Genomic DNA, 21162 nt, shown 5'->3' with positions numbered 1-21162 from the left:
GTTTTCGTTTTCATTTTTCACGATTTTCGAGGCTAAAAAATGAAAACGTGTATCAGAAACGCGTTTGGTGTAAAAGTTTTTACAAAACAAAAATAAAAACGTTTTTGTCGTTTTCTGAAAATCTGAAAACGCAAAAAACTTGTTTTCATTTTCTCATCGTTTTCCTTTTCTCTCTTCAGCCCACTCCCTTTTCATGTACGACTCCACCTCGTATATGAACGCATTCAGATCCTGCTCCTGGCCTTTGCAAATTAGGAAGAAGCGGTCGTCGACGAGGCGCTCGTGCTTGACGACCTCACCGACGCAGCCGACGTCAGCGGTGCCAGAGACAGCGTCGGAGTAGATGACGCCGAAGCGAAGGTCGGTCTGGAGGAGAGTATGCATCATCATCCGGTACCGGAACTCGAAGATCTACAATGGAAGGATCTCTCCGAGGAAGAGGATGAGAAGGAGGGGAAAAAGCGGGAGCTCGACGACGTCATCTGACTTCGGCGAGCCAATGTAGTGCCGCTCGGAGAACGACGACACCGAGCACCGGAGAGCATTGGGCTTGCGGCGGTGGTGGCGGCAGCTGTGGCAGAGTGAGGATAGGAATATCTGGTCTGGGTTTGAGGGAGGGGAAAAAGCGGGAGCTCGACGACGGCCTCTGCGACGACGATGTCCTCGACGATGTATATATATAATCATGTTTATTTAATATATTTATTTAATATATTTAATAATATTATTTATTTAATATATTATTATTTTAAATATTATTATATGTTTTTAAAAATTAAACCACCAAACGCAGTTTCAATTTTTTTTTTAAAACTGAAATCAATCTCTGAATAAAACTACCAAACACATTTTCAAAAATAATTCCAAAATGAAAATGAAAACATTTTCATACAGAAAATAAAATCATTTTGGAACCAATTCCAAACGCACCCAGAATGTTTACTCTACCATTCTCATTAATTAACAACAAAATAATAACTTTTTTTAAAAAAATTATGAAAATACTTTAAAACACTAGTGCAGATAAGTACGTGCAAAAGCACGTGCTATTGTTTATAACACATTACAAATATACAAAAGAAAAGCCATAGAACAATGTTCACACACTTACAATTTACTGTTTATTCAACAGTAACATTCTTAAAATTTGGCTTTTGTCATTTGAGTATGAAATTGTCAATTTTACCCTTTTTTCTTCTCTTTTCCATTCCTTATGCATGGGCTTTTGCGTCTTTTGTTCTAGGATTGGCATGTGTCGATGCCCGGCTGGCCGAAGAAAAAAGTGGCAGGGCCCACCATTGTAAAGCTGCCCTCCCTTTGCTGAACGCGCTTCTCTTGCGCGTGCCTTTCACGCGCGAATCACAGCTGTCAAAATTTTTTATCAGACGGTTTCAAACCAAAAAGTCACGAGGCCCACCACTGCGAAGCTACCCTCTCCCTGCTCAACGCGCTTCTCTTGCGCGTGCTTTTCACGCGCGAATCATAGCCGTTGAAATTTTTGGTCGAACGGTTTCAAACTATTTCCCCTTTTTTTAAATGTTTATTCTTTATTATAGTTATTTACCATTATGAATTGATTTGGAGTTCAATTTTGTTTGTTTTACCACCGTTTTTTGTCAAATTTTTTATATTACTTAAATAAAAATACCATAAATAATACAATAAAATTAAATAAAAATACCTAAATTAAAATCAAATAACACTAGATTAAATAAAAAAATAAACAAAACAAAATATAATTAATTTAAAACACAACGAAATAAGTTAAATTATTTTCCCTCTCTCTTTGCTTAAGATTTTCCCCCTTTATTATTTTCATTTCTTTTATATCGTCTTTTTTACCTCTTTAAAAAAAAACAATTTGTGTTAGCCGTTATTTTAAATTAATCATGTGTGCATGGCGCGCGCTCGAGACTAAAACTAAACAAAGACTAAAAAAGAAAAACATTGGGAAAGAAATGTGTTGATTTGTGGTCCAATTTTGTCCATTTCAATATCATTTTGTGCCAAATTTTTAAAACCTCTCAAATGATAATAATATAAATAATTTGAAAGAAAAATAAAATTAAATAAAAATACACTAAAAGAAAATAAAGTCGTACCTTTTTAAATAAATTAAACTAGAAATTACTTCAATGGTTGGAAGAGCAGCACAAGCATTGATCAAAAAACCATGCTCTACATTAACAATTGATTAACATTAACACTTGATGAAGGTATTACTGCTCCATTTGTAATTCCACCAATCATTGCTCTGTTAAAAGGACAAACAAAAATCTTGCAAGTTTATTTTCAACAAAGGAGAGCACAAATAGCTACACTTGTTTCAAAAATATTCATATTTCAATACCACTACCACAAATATCAGCTGCTACAACAATAGATCTAAAAATACCAGACCCAAAAAGATTGACCACAAGGTAAGACATATTTACTAATTTATATCAATTATCAATAAAAATCAACATTTACTATTTTGAATATATATCTTAACAATCTTTAGTCAATTCAGTTCTGAACTAAAGGCAACAGACCCACCTAGAAACGCCCAAAAACCAGGTAATATAACTACTTCTAAATCCTTTGATCTACACTACATATAATTAAAGATTTTCAACTTCCTTAATTATTATTATTAATTTTTTTAAAATTTTTTTTTGTATTTTGTAGTTAAAAAGAACAAAAGAAAAGAAGGAAACAAAAGCTATAATACATTGTAAGAAACTTTTAACTCTATATATATGTATATATAAACTAATCCTATACTATACAAAATTTTAACATGCAAAAATATTTTCTCAATAATGCGCGGACTTTTGACTAATAATATCTATAAGGATGGATCATTGTTTAAAAATAGGTCCTTCGTACATTACATTTTACAATTCTATATATCCTCAAAAATTTAAGAAAAATAGAGACGAAGAAGTCCTCATCAATTTTAATATTTTGCTTTTGTTGTTTTTATCTAGTAACTAGTTTTATAATATATTTTACACATATTGTTGTGTTAAAGACACCTGAAGAGTTTATTATTTACTGAAGAATGAGAAATTTATGTATTCAACTATTTAAAAATTATTAAATTTATTTAAAAAAAAAATATGTGTAAGGATAACAATTGAAAAAAAAAAAAAACTTAAGGAAGGACACATTTGAACAAAATTATTTTAACAAACTAAAAATAAAATAGGAACAAATGTGAAAAAATTACTCTCATAGAAATAAAATAAGGAATAATATATTTTTAAAAAAACACACAAAAAATTAAAATGTGAAAAAATTCATAAAAAATATAAAAAAGTAAAAAAATGAAAAAGAAAAAAAAGTAAGTAAATGGGCTGCCACGTAGAGAAAAGCTTTGGCTCTTTTATGTAACAAATTAAAAATAAAATAGGAATACATGTGAAAAAATTACTCTCATAAGAATAAAATAAGGAATAATGTATTTTTAAAAATACACAAAAAATTAAAATGTAAAAAAATTCACAAAGAAATAAAGATAAAAAAGTAAAAAATGAAAAAAAAAAAAAAAGAAGTGCACTCATAAAGAAAAATTTTGACTCTTTTATGTATTGTTAAATTCTACTTGTTCAAAGAGGAAACATTGAAAAACAATTATATAAAAGAATTAAAAAATTGTATATATAATTAATAATTGTTAAGTGATATTTAAAAATTGCAAAACAATATTGAGGATTAACTTCGTTGGAATGAGTATGAAATGTGGTTTTTACTGTTACAAACATAATTTTCTTTTTGTAACATATTCTCTGTACTTTTTTCCTTCTTCTTCACTTATATTTTGTCTTATTGTTGATACCAATTATTTTGAGTTTCAACTTTCAAGTTTTTTGTCTCTTTCTAGTATGAACATCTCCATCTTGATTGCGGCCAAAGACATCAACTTTTCTAAAATGAACTTTAAATCTCTGGTGAATAAAAAATATAAACAAAAGAAATATAACAATAATTAATTTTATATTTTATCCTTTTACTGTGTATTCGTTCCTTTTGTAGAAATAAATAAAAAAATCATTAAAAAAATCCGGAACATAAGGAAGAAAAGCTGAGAACAAAAACTTTTTTTTTTTTTTTGAAGACTATTGATAAACATACATCTAACTCCACATTATAAAATATACTAAAAGGAAGCTATGAAACACTGTCCACACACTCACATTTCACTGTATATTGTACAGTAAAATTCTCCAAATTCTGGTTTTGTCTCTTCGTTTTAAATTGTCAAATTTACCTTCTTTCCTCTCTCTTTTCCCTTTCCCGGGTAGGGGTTTTTGAGTCTTTCACTTTGAGGTTGCCACGTGTCAACTATTGATTGGCTGAAGGAGAAAGTGGCCACCACTGGTAGCTGAATTGCCAAGTGTGCCCTTCTTTCCCCTCTCTTTTCTCTTTCCTAGGCAGGGTTTTTGGGTCTTTCGCATGAAGGTCGTCATGTGTCGACTTTCGACTGGCCGAAGAAGAAAGTGGCGTGGCCCACCATTGCGTAGCTGCTACTCTTGTTGAACGCTCCTCACTTGCGCGAATTTAAGCCGTCAAAATTTTTGATAAGAAGGTTTCAAAGCATTTCCAATTTATTTTTTAAAATTTTTATTGTTTATTATATTTGTTTACTATTTTGAATCGATTTGGAATCTAATTTTATCCGTTTCACTACCGTTTTATGTCAAATTTTTAATATTATTTAGATAAAAGTACCATAAGTAATATAATAAAATTACGCTAAAGAAAAATAAAATCACACCAAATTAAATAAAAAAATAAACATAACAAAATAGAATTAATTTAAAACACAATAAAATACGTTAAATTATTTCCCTTCTCTCTTTGCTTAAGATTTTGCCCCGTTATTATTTTTATTTCTTTTATGTCGTCTTTTTTACTTCCTTTTTTTTAACAATTTGTGTTAGCCAATATTTTAAATTAATCACGTGCGCACGTTTAAGACTAAAAAGAAACAAAAACTAAAAAATAAAAAAATTGGAAAAGAAAGGTGTCGATTTTATCCATTTTAATATTATTTTGCACTAGATTTTCAAAGCCTCTCAAAAGAAAATAGTATAATAATTTGAATAAAAAATTAAATTAAATAAAAATACACTAAAATAGAATGAAGTCGCACATTCTTAAATAAATTAAACTAGAAATTACTTTGGTGGTCGGATCAAAATTATTAACGGCTGCGATAAGCGCATGAAGAGAACACAGAGCCAACATATCGCCCGTGTCATTAATGTAGTCACTAATGATAATATATTAATTATTACTATTCTTCTATCCTTTCTTTATCTTTGTCTTTTTCTTAATTCTCGATGATTTGTATAACCGTTATTTTAAATGAGTCACACGCACGAAGCGCACGGTCTACTTCATATTTAAAAATTTTTATTACCTTTTCATGTAATTATTTTTACTTTTACGTATACAGATTTTTCCACCAAAATTAAAAAATTAAGTTCTTACTAGCATCAACAACACCAATATAAATTTTCAACTTTCTTAATTATTATTATTAAGATTTTTAAAATTTGAATTTTACAGTTAAAAAAGCAAAAAAAAATAAAAAATTGTAACAAACTTTTAGCTAGAATATTATATAAATATATATATGTATATATATATAAATTAATTCTATACTATAAAAATTCTTAATTTTTTATATAATATAATAGTATTTTTTACATTAACCCGCCCGCTATTGACTAGTATGTATTGGGCCCGTTTGTTTGCGTTTTCGTTTTCGTTTTTTACGGTTTTCAAAGCAAAAAAATGAAAACGGGTGTTAAAAACGTGTTTGGTGCAATTTTTTTTAAAAAACAAAACCAAAAACGTTTTTTGTCTTTTTGTGGAAATCAGAAAACGAAAAAAAGGTGTTTTCATTTTCTTGTTTTCGTTTTCTGTTTTCTCAAAAACGGATTTCACTTTTTTTTTTCTTTTTCATTTTCTTCCCTCTTTTCTGAAACCGTTTTTGTATTATATATGTTTATTTAATATATTTATTTAATATATTATTATTTAATATATTTAATAATATTATTTATATAATATATTTAATAATATTATTTATTTAATATATTTAATATATTATTTATTTAATATATTTAATAATATTATTTATTTAATATATTATTACATGTTTTCAAAAATTAAACCACCAAACGCAGTTTCAGTTTTTTTTAAAACTGAAATCAATCTCTAAATAAAACTACCAAACGCATTTTTAGAAATAATTTAAAAATGAAACTAAAAACGTTTTCATTTTCATTTTCGTACAGAAAATAAAAACGTTTTGGAACCAATTCCAAACGCACCCGACCTTTTGTTCCTTGCTAACACGTGTAATAAGAATATTGCTGAAGAAAATATTTTATTATTTATGCAAAACGTAATGGCACAGTACACATTTCCATAAGCAAGGATAGGCAACACGTGTAACTAAGAAAAAGTAAACCTTCAGAGAAAGAAGAAAAAATAAACCTCAATATAATAAACGGTGGAAAAAAGGGAGATTAAATTAATGGGATGTTTGTTTTAAAAATTTATCTCTAGTTTTGAATTATGATTTTTAATTTTTTACAGTATTTTTTTCATAAAAAATTTAAATTTTAAAAATTAAATTCATGAATCATATTTTTAAATTTATGAATCAAATGTCACATAAATTTTTTTAACTGTTAAATTTATATACTTTTTAATTTTTATATATTTTTATGTAAATTTTACTGATAAAAAAGATAATCTACCGATATATTAACATATCAAAAAAAAATGTAAAAATAAAGTTATTAGGTCAATTGACCCTGCTAGCTTATCATGCGTTTTTATATATCTATAGGATCTATGGAATTTTTAAAGTATTAACAACAAATTAATATTAAATTTCTATTTAATTAATAAAAAAGAAGTTTGGACATTACAAAATTGGTATTAGAGTTTTAAAAAAAAAATTAAGTGAAATTATTGTTTTAATATTATTAAAAAATATATAATATTAACAAAATATTTTGCTATAACAGTGAGTATTAAAATAATTTTAGAGAAAATTTCAAGTTTAACAGTTATTTTTTCCAACTCTATTATTTATGTCATTATACAAAATTTTAATGACACTATGAAAAATAACTTTCAGAATACGAAAGATAATTTACAGATTACGAAAAATAACCTTCAAAATATAAAAAAATAACCTACAAATTATTAGTTACAAAAGAAATTTAACAGTAATGACAGTGTAAAATAAATAAAATGATGTTACTTTATTTATATTTTTAAAAATTCTCATGATTTTATCTCTTATTTATTATGGACTTTTTTTAGTGTTTTCTTTTTAAAAAAAAATCGATATTTTTTTTTATCAATTTAATTTATATTAAAATTAATTTTTTTTACATCTTTTTTTTAAATTTAATGTGATTTTAATTATATTTAACCATACAAAAAAATAAAACACCGGTCAAACTCCCTATTTATTATAATAAAAATATAAAATGATTACGCGGGAATAATTAATAAGAAAGCGACAAATAGCTAAAAAATTTTGGCACAACGTTGAGACGGCAATTTGTCCTTTTCCTTCTCATGCACCTTGCTGCCGTTCCGTTATATTTGTTTGTGAGTTGTAGAAGCGTCGCGCTCTCTCGCTTTCTGCTCTTTTCATTATCAGAGTCTTGCAAATTGCAAATCTCATCTCACCTTCTGTGTTGAGACCACGCCTTCACCGAATTTTTTGGAAGAGAAAGGGAAGGTCTGAAAATGGGGGACGATATTCTGTATTTCGAGCTCAACACTGGCGCCAAAATTCCTTCTATGGGGTTAGGGACATGGCAGTCTAGCCCTGGTTTGGTCGCCGACGCCGTCACTGCCGCCATTACGGTCTTTCCACTTTTCTGTCGCCATTTTAGTTCTTAATAATTATCCTGATCGGATCTTTGCTCGGATGTTGCTCAAATTAATTTGGAATCCTGAACGCGGAAATTTCCTTCAATTTTCGTTAGTTTTTGTTTTTTTTTTTCCGCTGCTTTAAATTGTTTGATGATTTTACTCGAATTTATGGTAATGGATTGAACTAGCAATCGGAAATATCGATCAGTATTTATCTTCCAAGGTAGGGCTAGGAATTGATTCGAGGCTTTGGTTTTTAATTTTGAAAAAGAAAAAATTATTTTGGCTTCTTGTAAATCAGTTTTGGAGATTTCTACTCCCGTTTTAATTGATTAATCGCTAATTTTTGGCAATTAATTGTTGAAGTCTAGTATGAAAATAGCTTTTCTTTGATTTATCACCGCAGGTTGGATATCGCCATATTGATTGTGCTCAAGTTTATGGTAATGAGAAAGAGGTAAAATGCACATAATTTTGCTAAGTCAAATTTTTCAAGCTTTTAATTTCCATTCTCATAAAGTATTGGCGTCGTTTTTGTTTATGTGCTTAGTAGTTGAATTGCATTGATAGATTGATCTTAATGTTGGTTAAGTCATAGCATTTGTTCTGTTGAATTATATTTGTTTCTCAAAGTCTAGTATGCTTATTTTCTGAAATCTATTCTCTTCCATCTATGTTTTTTTCTCAATGAAATTGTGAATAAGTTTAGAGTTAGGTTGTTATCTTTTCATGTTGATGAATATGTGATATTCATGCGTTCAGCGTTGGAAGTAACAAAAGATATTTAATTTTCTTTTCATGCACTAATCTTTGATCTATTTCCTTATGTCAGTTACGATGCAGCTGGATACTGTTTATGTTTTTGTCAATAACAAAAACGGCACTTCCTTTCCTCAAATAAATAAACAGTAAAAAAGAACAGAACAGAACAGAAGCAGTACTTCGTTATCATATAAAAAATAATTTAAAAAAAAAATCAGCACAGACCTAGTTATCATGTTCCTTTTGGCTTGAGTTACGCAAATATTTGAATGGTGGTTCACTCCTAGCCCGTTTGTTGTTTGGACTTAGTTATGACAGTCTTCTGGTTAACATTATGTTATACCCTCCTCTCGTTAATTACATGTTTAAGTTTGACAGGTTTTGAAGGTTACCTCATCTAGTTTTTGTTTCTTGTAGATTGGTTCTGCTCTAAAGAAGCTATTTGAAGATGGTGTCGTGAAGCGCGAGGATTTGTTCATTACCTCCAAATTATGGTTTGTTTTCAAATTAAAAATTGAACACCTATGGCTAATACAAAATTACTGAGTATTGCTCTTATGTTGTTTGCTTTGATTACACACACACGCACACATATTTATGTGTGTATAAATATATATAAATATATATATATATATATATATATTCATTCACCTGTGTTTGGATGGCAAAATAAAAGACGGGATTCTACTTTTTTTCCCCAAAAAATAAGTTTAAAGATATTGCTGTTTGCGAATATTACAGTTTTTGTAACCAAGACTTTTAAACACCCGTAAGACGAAAGATTTATTTCTCCATTTGTTTGAAAGACTAAGAGTAAGTGATACCACCAAAACGAATGGATTTGAGAATTGAGAACTTTGATTTGTGCAGTGACTAAAAGCATGAAAGGAACGATATTCCTGGTCTTATTCTTGGAGAAAACCTAAATCCAAACCTTGAACAAACTCATCTATGAGTTAATAAACTTTGCCTCTTATTTCTGCTATCTAAAGCTAAACATATCACAAGGGACTTTTATGGTCTATACATCTTAAAAGCAAGATGGTCCACAGGAATACTGATCATGCACCAGAAGATGTACCAAAGGCATTGGAAAGAACTTTGGGAGACTTACAGCTTGATTATGTTGACTTATACCTCGTACGTATTACTTTCAAACTTATTTCCATGTAGCAGCTTGACTTTGTTGACTTGTATCTCTTCTATAGTACTTTCAAACTTATTTTGAAGTAGTTTATCTTGTATTCTGGGGCAACAGTTTGTTTAACTTATTACATATCTAGAAGCCCAGTACAGAGAAAACTGTGCCTAGATCTTGGTCAAGGAAATTTCTTTATTTAAAATATTTATTTAGAGAAGAGGTTTTATAAGAAGTAGGCGCATTTGTTGAGGAAGTCAAGAGTTCCAGACATGATTTTTTCCTGTCAATCTAGCGACTTGACTTGTGTTAGATGAATGTTCCTTATTCAGATTTTAGATAACAACTGTGAGGTTTTTGAAAATTCTACTACACTAGTGATGAAATTATTCAATACTAACTAAATGAAGCTGCTTGTTTGAAGATTCACTGGCCAGTGCGGATGAAAAAAGGATCAGTAGGCTTTAAGCCTGAAAACCTTGATCAACTAGATATACCAGGCACCTGGAGTGCAATGGAAGCGCTCTATGATGCAGGTAAGGCTAAAGCTATTGGTGTAAGCAACTTTTCTACAAAGAAATTGAGAGATATGCTGGATGTGGCATGCGTTCCTCCTGCTGTTAACCAGGTGGAATGTCATCCTTCCTGGAGGCAGGACAAGCTACATGCACTGTGTAGATCCAAGGGAGTTCACCTATCGGTGAGTGTTCCTCCATTAAATTACTTTTTTATGTGTGTGTTTTGACATTTTATTGGGTTTTTGATCTTTTGCCTACCTTTTTTAGTGGATTTACGTAGCTCTAAAAGGCTCCCTTCTCTATATATCAATGTGAATATTTTCAACTCCATATTGAGATAGGTGGATATTTTATATGAACTATTATGTCTCTTTCAGGCATATTCACCTTTGGGTTCTCCTGGCACTACGTGGATCAAAAGCGATGTCCTCCAGAATCCAATTGTCAACATGGTTGCAGAGAAATTAGGGAAAACCCCTGCACAGGTTGCTCTTCGTTGGGGCCTGCAAATGGGTCATAGTGTTTTTCCTAAGAGTACAAATGAATCAAGGATCAAAGAGAATCTTGATGTTTTCGGTTGGTCTATACCTGAGGACTTGTTTGCTAAATTTGGTGAAATTGAGCAGGCAAGTGTTTATCTGATACGTTTAGTTCTTGACTCCTTCTCAGTACTGATTATCACCAATGAAGTTATGCTGCCTCTAGGTTTAAATCTTCAGTACTGATTATCAACAAGAATTATAGCAAATCATTTTTTTAGGGAAAAAATAATTAAAAAAAAGAAGCAAATCACCATTCTTAAATGATCACTGTTGCCAAGAATGTGCAATTGGTGTTAATTGGAAATTTCTTGACATTGTCTACAATATTGTAGTTTTTAGTTTTTACCGTAGCCACTTGACTGGTAAATTGGTTTTCAATTTGCAGGCAAGACTCCTCAGGGGAACCTCATTCGTTCATGATACTTATGGTCCATATCGAACTCTTGAGGATTTCTGGGATGGTGAACTCTGAGTAGTTATATCAGCGTCAATCCAAGGGAGAAAATGGACAGCAATTGTAGATGCTACCGGATTATTCATCTGTTTCTGAAGATTCTCCTAAGACATTGGTATAAGAGCCTTTCTCATTTTCGTATTAAGAAAACAAGGATTTCATTTGTCTGGTAATATGGTTGTAAAACATTTGTGTATGAGACTTTCTTATTTTTCTACTTAGAAAATAGGGATTTGCTTTTGCTCTGGTAATATGGTTTTCCAAATTGCCTTGATTTGCTTGGAGTTATTGAGAAACTTTATTACTCATTAGACTTATGCTTAGTGTCAGCTGATTGGGACGGAAGCACCATTGTGGTTGGCCAGACGGGCCGATATTGATGTTGGGTTTAGGTTGATGGGTTGGGACCGCCATTCGAATTGTGTCGGCGCAGCGTGATGGCTTGACCTTGATGAAGGTCCCATCCTATCGGTCCAATCTCATACTAGACTCGACCCCGACCTCAATGGTTGTTCCAGCACAGCCCCAATAACTATCCCAGCACGTTAGCCTGGCCCTCACACTTGTCACGACTTGTTAACCAAACACTAGTAGCAATCAATGTCGGCCGGCCTTTTTACAACGGTTTTCTTAGGATGTCAGCCGAATCTCGATGATGGTCTTGGCTCGATTAAGTTACCAATCCTGGGTTGAACCTAGCATCGATCTTGGCTCGTTGGCTTGACCCCATTGCCAGTCCTAACTTGTTGGCCTATACTTGATGCTATTTTCAGCTCATAAACTTGATCCTGACGACAATCTCTGCTCATACTTGCTAGTTAGGCTAACCTCTGCATCGATCTAGACTCATCTGCCCAACATAGACGTTGATCTTAGCTTGTTGGCCTGATCTAGGTATCGATCGTGGCCTGTTGACCTGTGATCTACGTATCGAAGGTCTATTGGCCCGACCCTGACAACAATCTTGGCGAGTTGGCCCAATCCTTTTGACCGCGATCTACGTATTGAAGGTCTATTGGCCCGACCCTGACAACAATCTTGGCTAGTTGGCCAAATCCTTCTGATGGTCTCTACCCATTGTTTGATCCCAATGACAGGTCTCTACCCATTGTTTGATCCCAATGACAATGTCCTTGCCTAACCCATATACCAATCGTGGCTGCTCGGTTCAACCCCAATATTGTTCCTGCTTGCCGATCCAATCTCAACTCTGGCTCGTCATTCAGACCTTGACACGGGTTCTAAGTCCCAACTCATTGGCAGCCTAAGCCTTAGCTGTGACCACAACATAAAATTTTTTTAAAAAAATGTCACCAAACATGTATTCAAACAACATTTTTAGTTTTTTTTTTTTTTTTTTTTTTTTTTTTTTTTTTTTTTTTTGTGTTAAGTCAAAAAAAAAACTCTTTTAAAAAAAAGATACCAAACTGATCATTTATTTTTAAATATATATTTTTTAAAAATGTTCTTTTTTAAAATTATTAGTTTTTGGTTAATTAATTAAAAGGGTATGAAGTACATGTCCAAGATATAGGGTCCAAATGACATTTTTAAATATCAAATTATCATTTTAATATTATTATGATCATGATATCAATGCATATTGCTTCTTTTGTTTTCTTTAACACTTAAGGTCTAACCATTTGATTCATAATTTGAATTAAAATTTAAATTTTTATGAGAAAACATACTGTGGCCAAACCATTTAAACCGGATTTAAAGCTACTTTTCAAATAAACTCTTAGTATCAAAGTGTTTTTTTCAATTAAAAAAAAAAAAAAAAAGCACTGAGAGGGAAAGAAAATGTGAGCAACACCCGAAGCTGTATGTTTGGGGCCAGCCTGCCACTATTGGAATTGGTCTGGCCCAATCTTAACCTCCTGTTAGGGGGTGTTAAGATTTTGAGCTTAAAAGTTTATTTAAATTGGCCAAATGCCCTCTTTTTAAAAGTTTTTTTAAAAAAAAAAAAATACTTTATAAAATTTTGAACTGCTTTAAACTTTTTGTGTTTTAAGACCGCACTGAGTCGTAAACGTTCATCTCTCATTTAAGACCGGCCAAACTCGACCCAAAATTTATATTTGGCGTAAACTTTCACCTCTAGCAACACCTTTATGAGAACAAAATGACTAAATAACATGTAATGATTATTTACCACGGTAGAAACAACAATCACCGCTATTTGGAAGGAGAAAAACAACACATTCAGTTGAGTTATTAGCAACGTTAGTCTCAGAGCAATAAGCATTTTGTTATTTTGGTCTATATTTTTTTTTTTTCTTGATAAATTACTTCTCACACTTTGTTTCTTAGCAATTTTATTGATTGAAACTAAAATAAAGAAAATATTTCTAAATTTATCATAAATAATCACAATTATCAGATGTTACTGAAAATTTTACAGAAATAGTTATATTAAATACATAATGTTCTAATTTGTATACGTTTTTAACAATATACGATACACAATAGTAAAATATAACATTGTGTTTATTTGGTAAAAATAAGAATATTTTGCATTTTTATGTTATTATTTCTATAATTTTCCCCGATTGGGAGATGGTTAGTTCTATTAAATTTTAGAAATTCTTTGTGAATTTTATTATTAGTGATTAAAATTTTAAAAAAGAGAAATAATGGTTTAATTTCACAAATTGTCTATGATGTTTACACTCAATTTCACTTTAGTTTTTAATTTTTTAAGCGTCCCACATATAGTCTTTAAAGTTTTATTTTGTTTCAGTTTTGGTCTTTGCATTAACTAAGCGTTAAAATTTGATAGAATCTATATAAATTAAGAACTAAAATTGAAAACAATTAAAATTTAAAGACTATATGTGAAAATTAACTTTTATTTTTTATATTGTTTTAATCTCTAAATTTTATATGTTTTCAATTTTAGTCTTTAATTTCTAAACTTTTTGTCAAATATTTAACATTAAACTAACAAAATGATTAAAATTGAAACCGAATAAAACATCAAGAACTAACTATAAGACGATTTAAAAATCAGAGACCAACTTAAAGTAAATCTTAAGGACCATTTATGAGATTAATGAGAAATAATTAAACTCTCTTTCAACTATTTCTTTTTTATTTAAAGAACACTCAACACAAGGCTTTTTGTGTTTTTTGTTTCAATCCGAACTAAAAATTCAATTCATATTATAATTGATAAAGATAATTCAAACTATTAAATAATAATTCAAACTCTTAATTTTAAAATTGACCCCTTAAATTAAAATCCAAATAGTTTTTCTGATAAAAATAATTAGAATTTTACTTTTTTTTCTCCCCCGGTTTAAGCTTAAAAATATCCATAATTTCTTAATTTAATTCCATTAAGGTGATGAAGACGATGGCCAAGGCTTTCTACTCCATATTCCGAAGGGCATCCTCGTACGTACTTCCAGTCGCAATCCGCACCACCGGAGCTTCGAGAACCTTCCACGACGCGATCTCCGCCGCGGCCGCCACACTACAGAAAGGCAATCTCAGCCGCGAGCTCCCTCGTGGAAGCCTCGTTCCATTTCTTAGATTCTCTTTGGAATTTGTTGCTAGGAGCAGAGCCAACGAGAATCTCCTCTGGGTCATCGAATCCGAGATTGGGTGTGCCGAGAAAACAGAAGAGCCGTTTGGTAACGTTTTAAAATAATTTTAGTTTCAATACAAAAGAAAAAATGAGATTGTTTTAGGTTCGTTTAGTTCACTGATTTGAGTTTTTAATTTGAGTTGAGATGAGATTTTATATGAGAGTTTTTTACTGTAGTAAAAAAATTTGATATGATTGTGTTTGAGAGCTTTTTACTATAACAAAACTTGAATTGTAAACTCAAATCGGTGAAATAAACGAGACTTTTAAAAAAATTTGAGATTAATTTTAAAATTACGTTTAGTTAGTTTTTTAAAGATTATTTTAAGTATAATAAAAAAGTAAAATCGTGTTTAGTTATAATTATTAATTACTATATTATAACATTGTTGATAAATACTAAGAATGAAAATAAAAAAAAATAAATTTTAATCATTTTTTAATTCATTTACAAAAATCATTCTTATTGTTTTTTGTTTTCATTTTCGCTTTTAAAACATTTATTAAACAAACATAGTTTGAAGATCGTTTTTATTTTCGTGTCTCAAAATGTATGCAAAAACGTTTTCAAAAAGAAGTAAAAATCAATTTCAAACGCACTCAGAGAATCAAAATAGTGCTACTTCTTAATTCTGTTGCTTAATTTATAATTTTTGGCTTTTTTTTCTTTTAATTAATGTGTTTCGGTTTGTTTTTTATTCTTTGTTTGTTGTTGATTAATTATTTAATTTTATGTGGTTATGGTTGGTTAAAATGATGTTATTGTTATGCTTATAGTAAACTCTTAATTTTTCTTTTCTTAAGGTTCCATTTTAATTGTAACTTGGCTCTTTCTTTTGTATAAAAAAGGGGTTCAGAAAATTGTTAGATACTAAAGTTTTGTATGTCATAAATTGCTGTCTTTTGAATTCTTCGTTCAATTCTAACAAAGTACCACGACCCCCTTTGAATGATATCTCATTCCTATTAAATTCTCCATCGTGGAATCTCACTACTTTGTGATTTCCATCGTATATCTCCGTATTTCGTGGACTGTACCACAACCTCGAGGTGTGTACGTCACGCGTAGCAATTCAGCTACCTACTAATCGATCAATCATCTAACCAGACAACAAAAATAATAAAGAACAATGCCTTACAAAAAAAAAAAAGTAAGATAACCTTTCAAAAACAAAAAAGAACGGAAAAAGTAAGACAACAAATTATGTTTTAAGGGATTAGTTTATATGATTATATAATTAACCACATAAAAAGGAACCCAAACCGGGTTTTTATGAATTTTTTTTGGTGATGATATTCCAATAATTACTATTTATATTTACACATTCTTATTACATTATTCTTTATCTACCAAATTTTAGTCAATTATTTTACACATATTTTAAATGATAAACATGTTCTCCAGAAAAAAAAAAGAAAAAGTTACCCGCACCAATTGATATATCCGGGCTCAACCTTAAGTGTAGGACCACTACTAATGTCTCCTATTTTGGTCCCAATTGGTCTCGTTTAAGCATTTGTCACACACTTCACAACTTTGCCATACAGAAATCTCTCAGCCACCGTCAATCATGGCGATCAATCAGCCTTTTCTTGAAACCTCCAAACCTTCCTACTCTAAGAGTTTTTTTCTGCTTCTCATCTCCATTGCTGCTCTTACAAGCATATGTTTCTTTGCTATCCAATATTCTACCAAAACGATCTTGCTTCCTAGTCCTCCAAAATCGCCATTACACAACAATATTTGTGATCAATCGGTCAACAAAGAATCGTGTTTGGCCATGGTCTCGGAAGCAGTACAAGAATATTCAACCATGGCTGATCATGAGCTACTCAAAGCCTTCCTAGAAAAAACCAACCCTCTCATACAACTAGCTCTTGAGATGTTAAACAATGTCAGCCGTCGGATCAACGTTAGTCCGAGGGATCGAGCGGCTCTCCTTGACTGTGCGGAGCTGATGGACCTTTCCAAAGATAGGGTTTTGGATTCCATATCAACACTTTTGCTTCAAAATCTGACGACTCACTCACGTGAAGACGTGAATGCATGGCTTAGTGGCATTCTCACTAACCACGTGACTTGTTTAGATGGCCTGGAGAGAGACGGTTCATATGCCAAGAACTTGATGGAGTCTCATCTAAATGAGTTGATATCAAGGGCCAGAACCTCCTTGGCCATTCTTGTTTCGTTCTCGCAGTCGAAATTCGAAGCACTTGAGCCATTGACCAAGGATTTCCCGACGTGGGTTACCCCCGGAGATCGGAGGCTTTTGCGGTCTTTGGGGAAGGAAATTACGGCTGATATTGTTGTGGCAAAGGACGGAAGCGGAGACTACACAACCGTGAATGAAGCCGTGGCTGCAGTACCCAAGAATAGCAAGAAAAGGCTCGTTATTTATGTGACGACGGGGGTTTACTATGAGAATTTTGAGTTGGCAAAGAACAAAAAGAATGTGATGCTTCTTGGGGATGGCATGGATTACACTCTAATCACTGCTAGTCTCAATGCTGATGACGGATCAACTACTTTCAAATCTGCAACCGTAGGTAAATGATATATATCTTAATCTGAGTCTTAATTAGATTTTTTTTTTCTTTCTATCTACTATTATTTGTTCCCTCTGGAGCTTATTAGATCCAGATTAACATGAAAACGTTACCGGATCTCATTAACTCAAACAAACATATTCATTGCATTCTCTAGAAGTTAAGAATGAAAAACATATTCAGTGTTATGTGTCCACAAGTTTCTTTTCAGTCAATAATAGTTCAGATAAAATCATTTCGTGGGCTCCACTTATAAATTATGCGTTACCTTCAATCTAGTCACGGTTTTTGGCTCCCTTAATTTCACGAATTTAAATTGAATATGACATTTTCTGAGGTAGTTTTTCACTGTAATAAAAAAAGCTCGAATGAGACATTTGTGTGTTCTTATTTTGTGAGAAAAAAAAGTTTGGTGATTGCCTTTATGTAAATCATAATTTGCGTAATCCAACTGTTCAGCTGTTAATGGCGATGGATTCATAGCACAAGATATATGGTTCCAAAACACGGCGGGCCCACAAAAGCACCAAGCGGTGGCGCTCCGAGTCAGCGCCGACAAGTCCGTCATAAACCGGTGTCATATTGACGCTTACGAAGACACTCTCTACACTCACTCACACCGCCAATTTTACAGGGATTCCACCGTCACCGGCACTGTCGACTTCATCTTCGGAAACGCCGCCGTCGCTCTCCAGCGCTGCAAAATTATTTCCCGAAAGGGCATGAGGGGCCAGAAAAACATGGTAACGGCTCAAGGCCGAACCGACCCAAACCAAAACACCGGGACCTCGATCCACAATTGCGAAATCTTTGCCAGCCCAGATCTTGAGCCCGTTAAGGACTCGTTCCCGTCGTATTTGGGCCGTCCGTGGAAGGAGTATTCCAGGACTGTTGTTATGCAGTCTTACATTGGTGACCTTATTGATCCAGCTGGGTGGTTCGAGTGGGACGGGGATTTTGCACTGAATACGTTATACTACGGGGAGTATGCAAATAGAGGCCCAGGTGCTGGAACTAGCAAGAGGGTTAAGTGGGCCGGCTATCATGTAATTACCAGCCCGGATGAGGCCCAAAAGTTCACAGTGGCGGAGCTGATACAAGGCGGTCCTTGGTTAGAGTCCACTGGGGTGGATTACACGGAGGGGTTGTACGTGTGATGTGGAAATGCTCAAAGTTTATATGTATGTCAAACTATTTGTTTCATAATAATAATAATGATTGCCATTTCCTATGGGTCTCTATTTATAAGATTACTTTGTGAACGTTTAGTTCATGGATTCAGAACTATGATTCAGAATCATTTTCAATTTACGTGTACACTATAGCGAACTATGAACTATGATTCAAATCACGGTTCGAATCCTCTTATCTTTGAGTTCGTAAGAGTTGTAATAGGTCTGCTCATGAAGTAAGTCGTGGGCTTAAAACTGTATTGCCTTCGGCTACTTTTGTGTTCCTGATGTAACCTCTCATATGACGCGAGCCTTTTTGGCAGATCTTTACTGAATTAACTTCTACGTTTGAGTAGCAAAAATAAAATCAAAATGCTGTAGATTACTAGTGGTAATCGATTAGATTATTCTGGCAATTGACACTGGGCGACAATAAAAAAATAAAAAAAAAAGAGCGACATAATCTCATAGGTAATTCGTTCACAAGATAGGTCTGTGGTAAAACATCATGGTAAAAGGCTTTTGAAGATTACTTCAATTCTTGTTACAGATACATTGGCCATTTAGGACAAAGCCCGGGTCGCAGGGTTGTTAGTTTACCAATTCATCCTAAAAGTTTAAGCTGCTAAGAGGTAGGTCAATAATAATTTTATACTTTAACACTCCCTCTCACTTATGAGATGGATAATTGGCAATCGTATGGGTAAATTAATTGGAAAGCCCAACACGTGAATATTTAAGCCCGAGGTATATTAAAAACCCGACACATAATAATTTTAAATGGGGATAAAAAGTACAATTACGGAAGTTTGAACTCAGGACTTCCCGCTCTGATATCATGTTAGTTTACCAATCCATCCTAAAAACTTAAGCTGTTAGGAGGTGGGCCAACAATAGTTTTATACTTTAATACAGGGTTTTGCCCCTGAAGTCATGGCTCCATTGTGTCTTCCCGAGACATGGAATGCAATGGAGGGCTTGTATGCATCTGGCTGGGCTCGAGCCATCGATGTGAGCAACTTCTCAACTAAGAAACTTGAACACCTGCTTTCCTATGCTTGCAGTCAATCAGGTTGAGTGTCACCCTGTGTGGCAGCAACCCACTCTTCATAACTCGTGCAAATCCACTGGTGTTCATCTCTCGGTATGATTCCAAAACTTGTTCTTACAAAAGTTGTTATATATATATATATTATTCTTCTTTGTATTATCCATATTATTGCTAACATTTTTCATCTTTAGATGTACCACATAAATAAAATGACATGATACGCCCAGTTCACCAAATAATTTCTTGATAAACAGTAAGTACAACATGAAATATAACCTGTGAATTGATCGCCAAAAGGAAAAAAAAAACTAATAAACACAAATGCACGTGCAAAGCACGTGCTTTCCTTTTCCTGGTTATGAGTAGAAATCCTTTTGTCAATCTTGTTATTGGCTATTAAAATTGTAAAAAAAATAAAAAATAAAATAAAATCCTCTTTATTTAACTATTTATGTCATGCCCCGAAGTCGGGGTTAGTGACGTGCAGGCTCGATTAGGAGTTAAACGTGATTAAGAATAAAATATTAAGAAAATTCCCAAACGAGCCCCACATTTCCTTGAAAATAAATTTTAACATCATTCAGGGCTTCACCCACAGGATATGCAGTATTGTACATACATGAACACATAAATAACATTACAGATATCAACCACAGTCTAGAAATCCAGAGATGTAGAGTTTACAGAGGTTACAATCCTTAGATTCGTACACAGGGAGGATGATCACAATCCTCACCAAATCAGCTAGTAGCAACTAACTCTGCTACTCCGCACTGCTCTTAGAGTCGCCTGGGAAGGGTTGATATTCATAAAATAATAAAACATGAGCGAAAGGACCAGTATGATATATTTTGAAATAACTTTGTAAATAAGTAAATAAATGAGTAAACAAGTAAATAAATAAATGAATACGTAAATAAGACATTCAGTTCCAACACAACAGTCAGAACCTCACATTCTTTTTCTCAAAAGAAATATAACTGAAAATCTCCGCATTACAGGCATCAGCAAGTAATTTATACTATGATAAATTACTTATACAACCACATGCACAAGTCATATCACCCACGGGCCGAATTTCAGGTTCTGCCCCCAAGGATGCACTCTCCACATCCTATCTAGGCTATCAGCCGGTTTACCAATTCACAAGATCTCTTATCTTAAGATATCATTCATTAAATTTTATGAAACAGTTCATTATAATTCCAAAAGTTAAAATCAAAATATTGTTTTTAAACATGCTTTTCTTTCGCAAACATGCCCTTTCTTTAAAACATTTGCAAGGCCAAACTTCTTTTGAAAACAGGCTCACAAAGAAAATGGTAAGAAATCCTACCTCTCAAATACTAAACCTGTGGCTAGCGTTGCACTATTCCGGCTTTTGCTTCCTCAAAGCCCCTTAATCCGAGTCCTAAGCTAGCACTGATACAAAACCACGCTTTAGGATCCAGTTCACATTCCTAAAGCAATTTCAATCACAATTATAC

General features: G+C 32.4%; 2 protein-coding genes across 2 annotated transcripts; both read left to right on the top strand.

The window, feature by feature from the left end:
* Nucleotides 1-7578: 7578 nt before the first annotated feature.
* LOC21399999 (NADPH-dependent aldo-keto reductase, chloroplastic) lies at nucleotides 7579-11561 on the top strand. Its single transcript, XM_024172270.1, has 7 exons — nucleotides 7579-7890; nucleotides 8306-8356; nucleotides 9079-9155; nucleotides 9714-9801; nucleotides 10224-10499; nucleotides 10695-10943; nucleotides 11245-11561. The coding sequence occupies exons 1-7, from the start codon at nucleotides 7771-7773 to the stop codon at nucleotides 11329-11331; spliced, it is 948 nt and encodes a 315-aa protein (XP_024028038.1). The 5' UTR covers nucleotides 7579-7770; the 3' UTR covers nucleotides 11332-11561.
* A 4836-nt stretch (nucleotides 11562-16397) lies between these two features.
* LOC21399998 (pectinesterase/pectinesterase inhibitor) lies at nucleotides 16398-18609 on the top strand. The gene is made up of 2 exons (XM_024172410.1): nucleotides 16398-17452; nucleotides 17912-18609. Exons 1-2 carry the CDS (start codon nucleotides 16477-16479, stop codon nucleotides 18607-18609), a joined length of 1674 nt encoding a protein of 557 aa, XP_024028178.1. The 5' UTR covers nucleotides 16398-16476.
* Nucleotides 18610-21162: the final 2553 nt, after the last annotated feature.

Source organism: Morus notabilis, unplaced genomic scaffold, assembly GCF_000414095.1.
Source record: "Morus notabilis unplaced genomic scaffold, ASM41409v2 Scaffold177, whole genome shotgun sequence".
NCBI lineage: Eukaryota > Viridiplantae > Streptophyta > Magnoliopsida > Rosales > Moraceae > Morus > Morus notabilis.
Note: the sequence above shows the minus strand (reverse complement) of the source record. Positions and strands in the feature narration are given on the sequence as shown.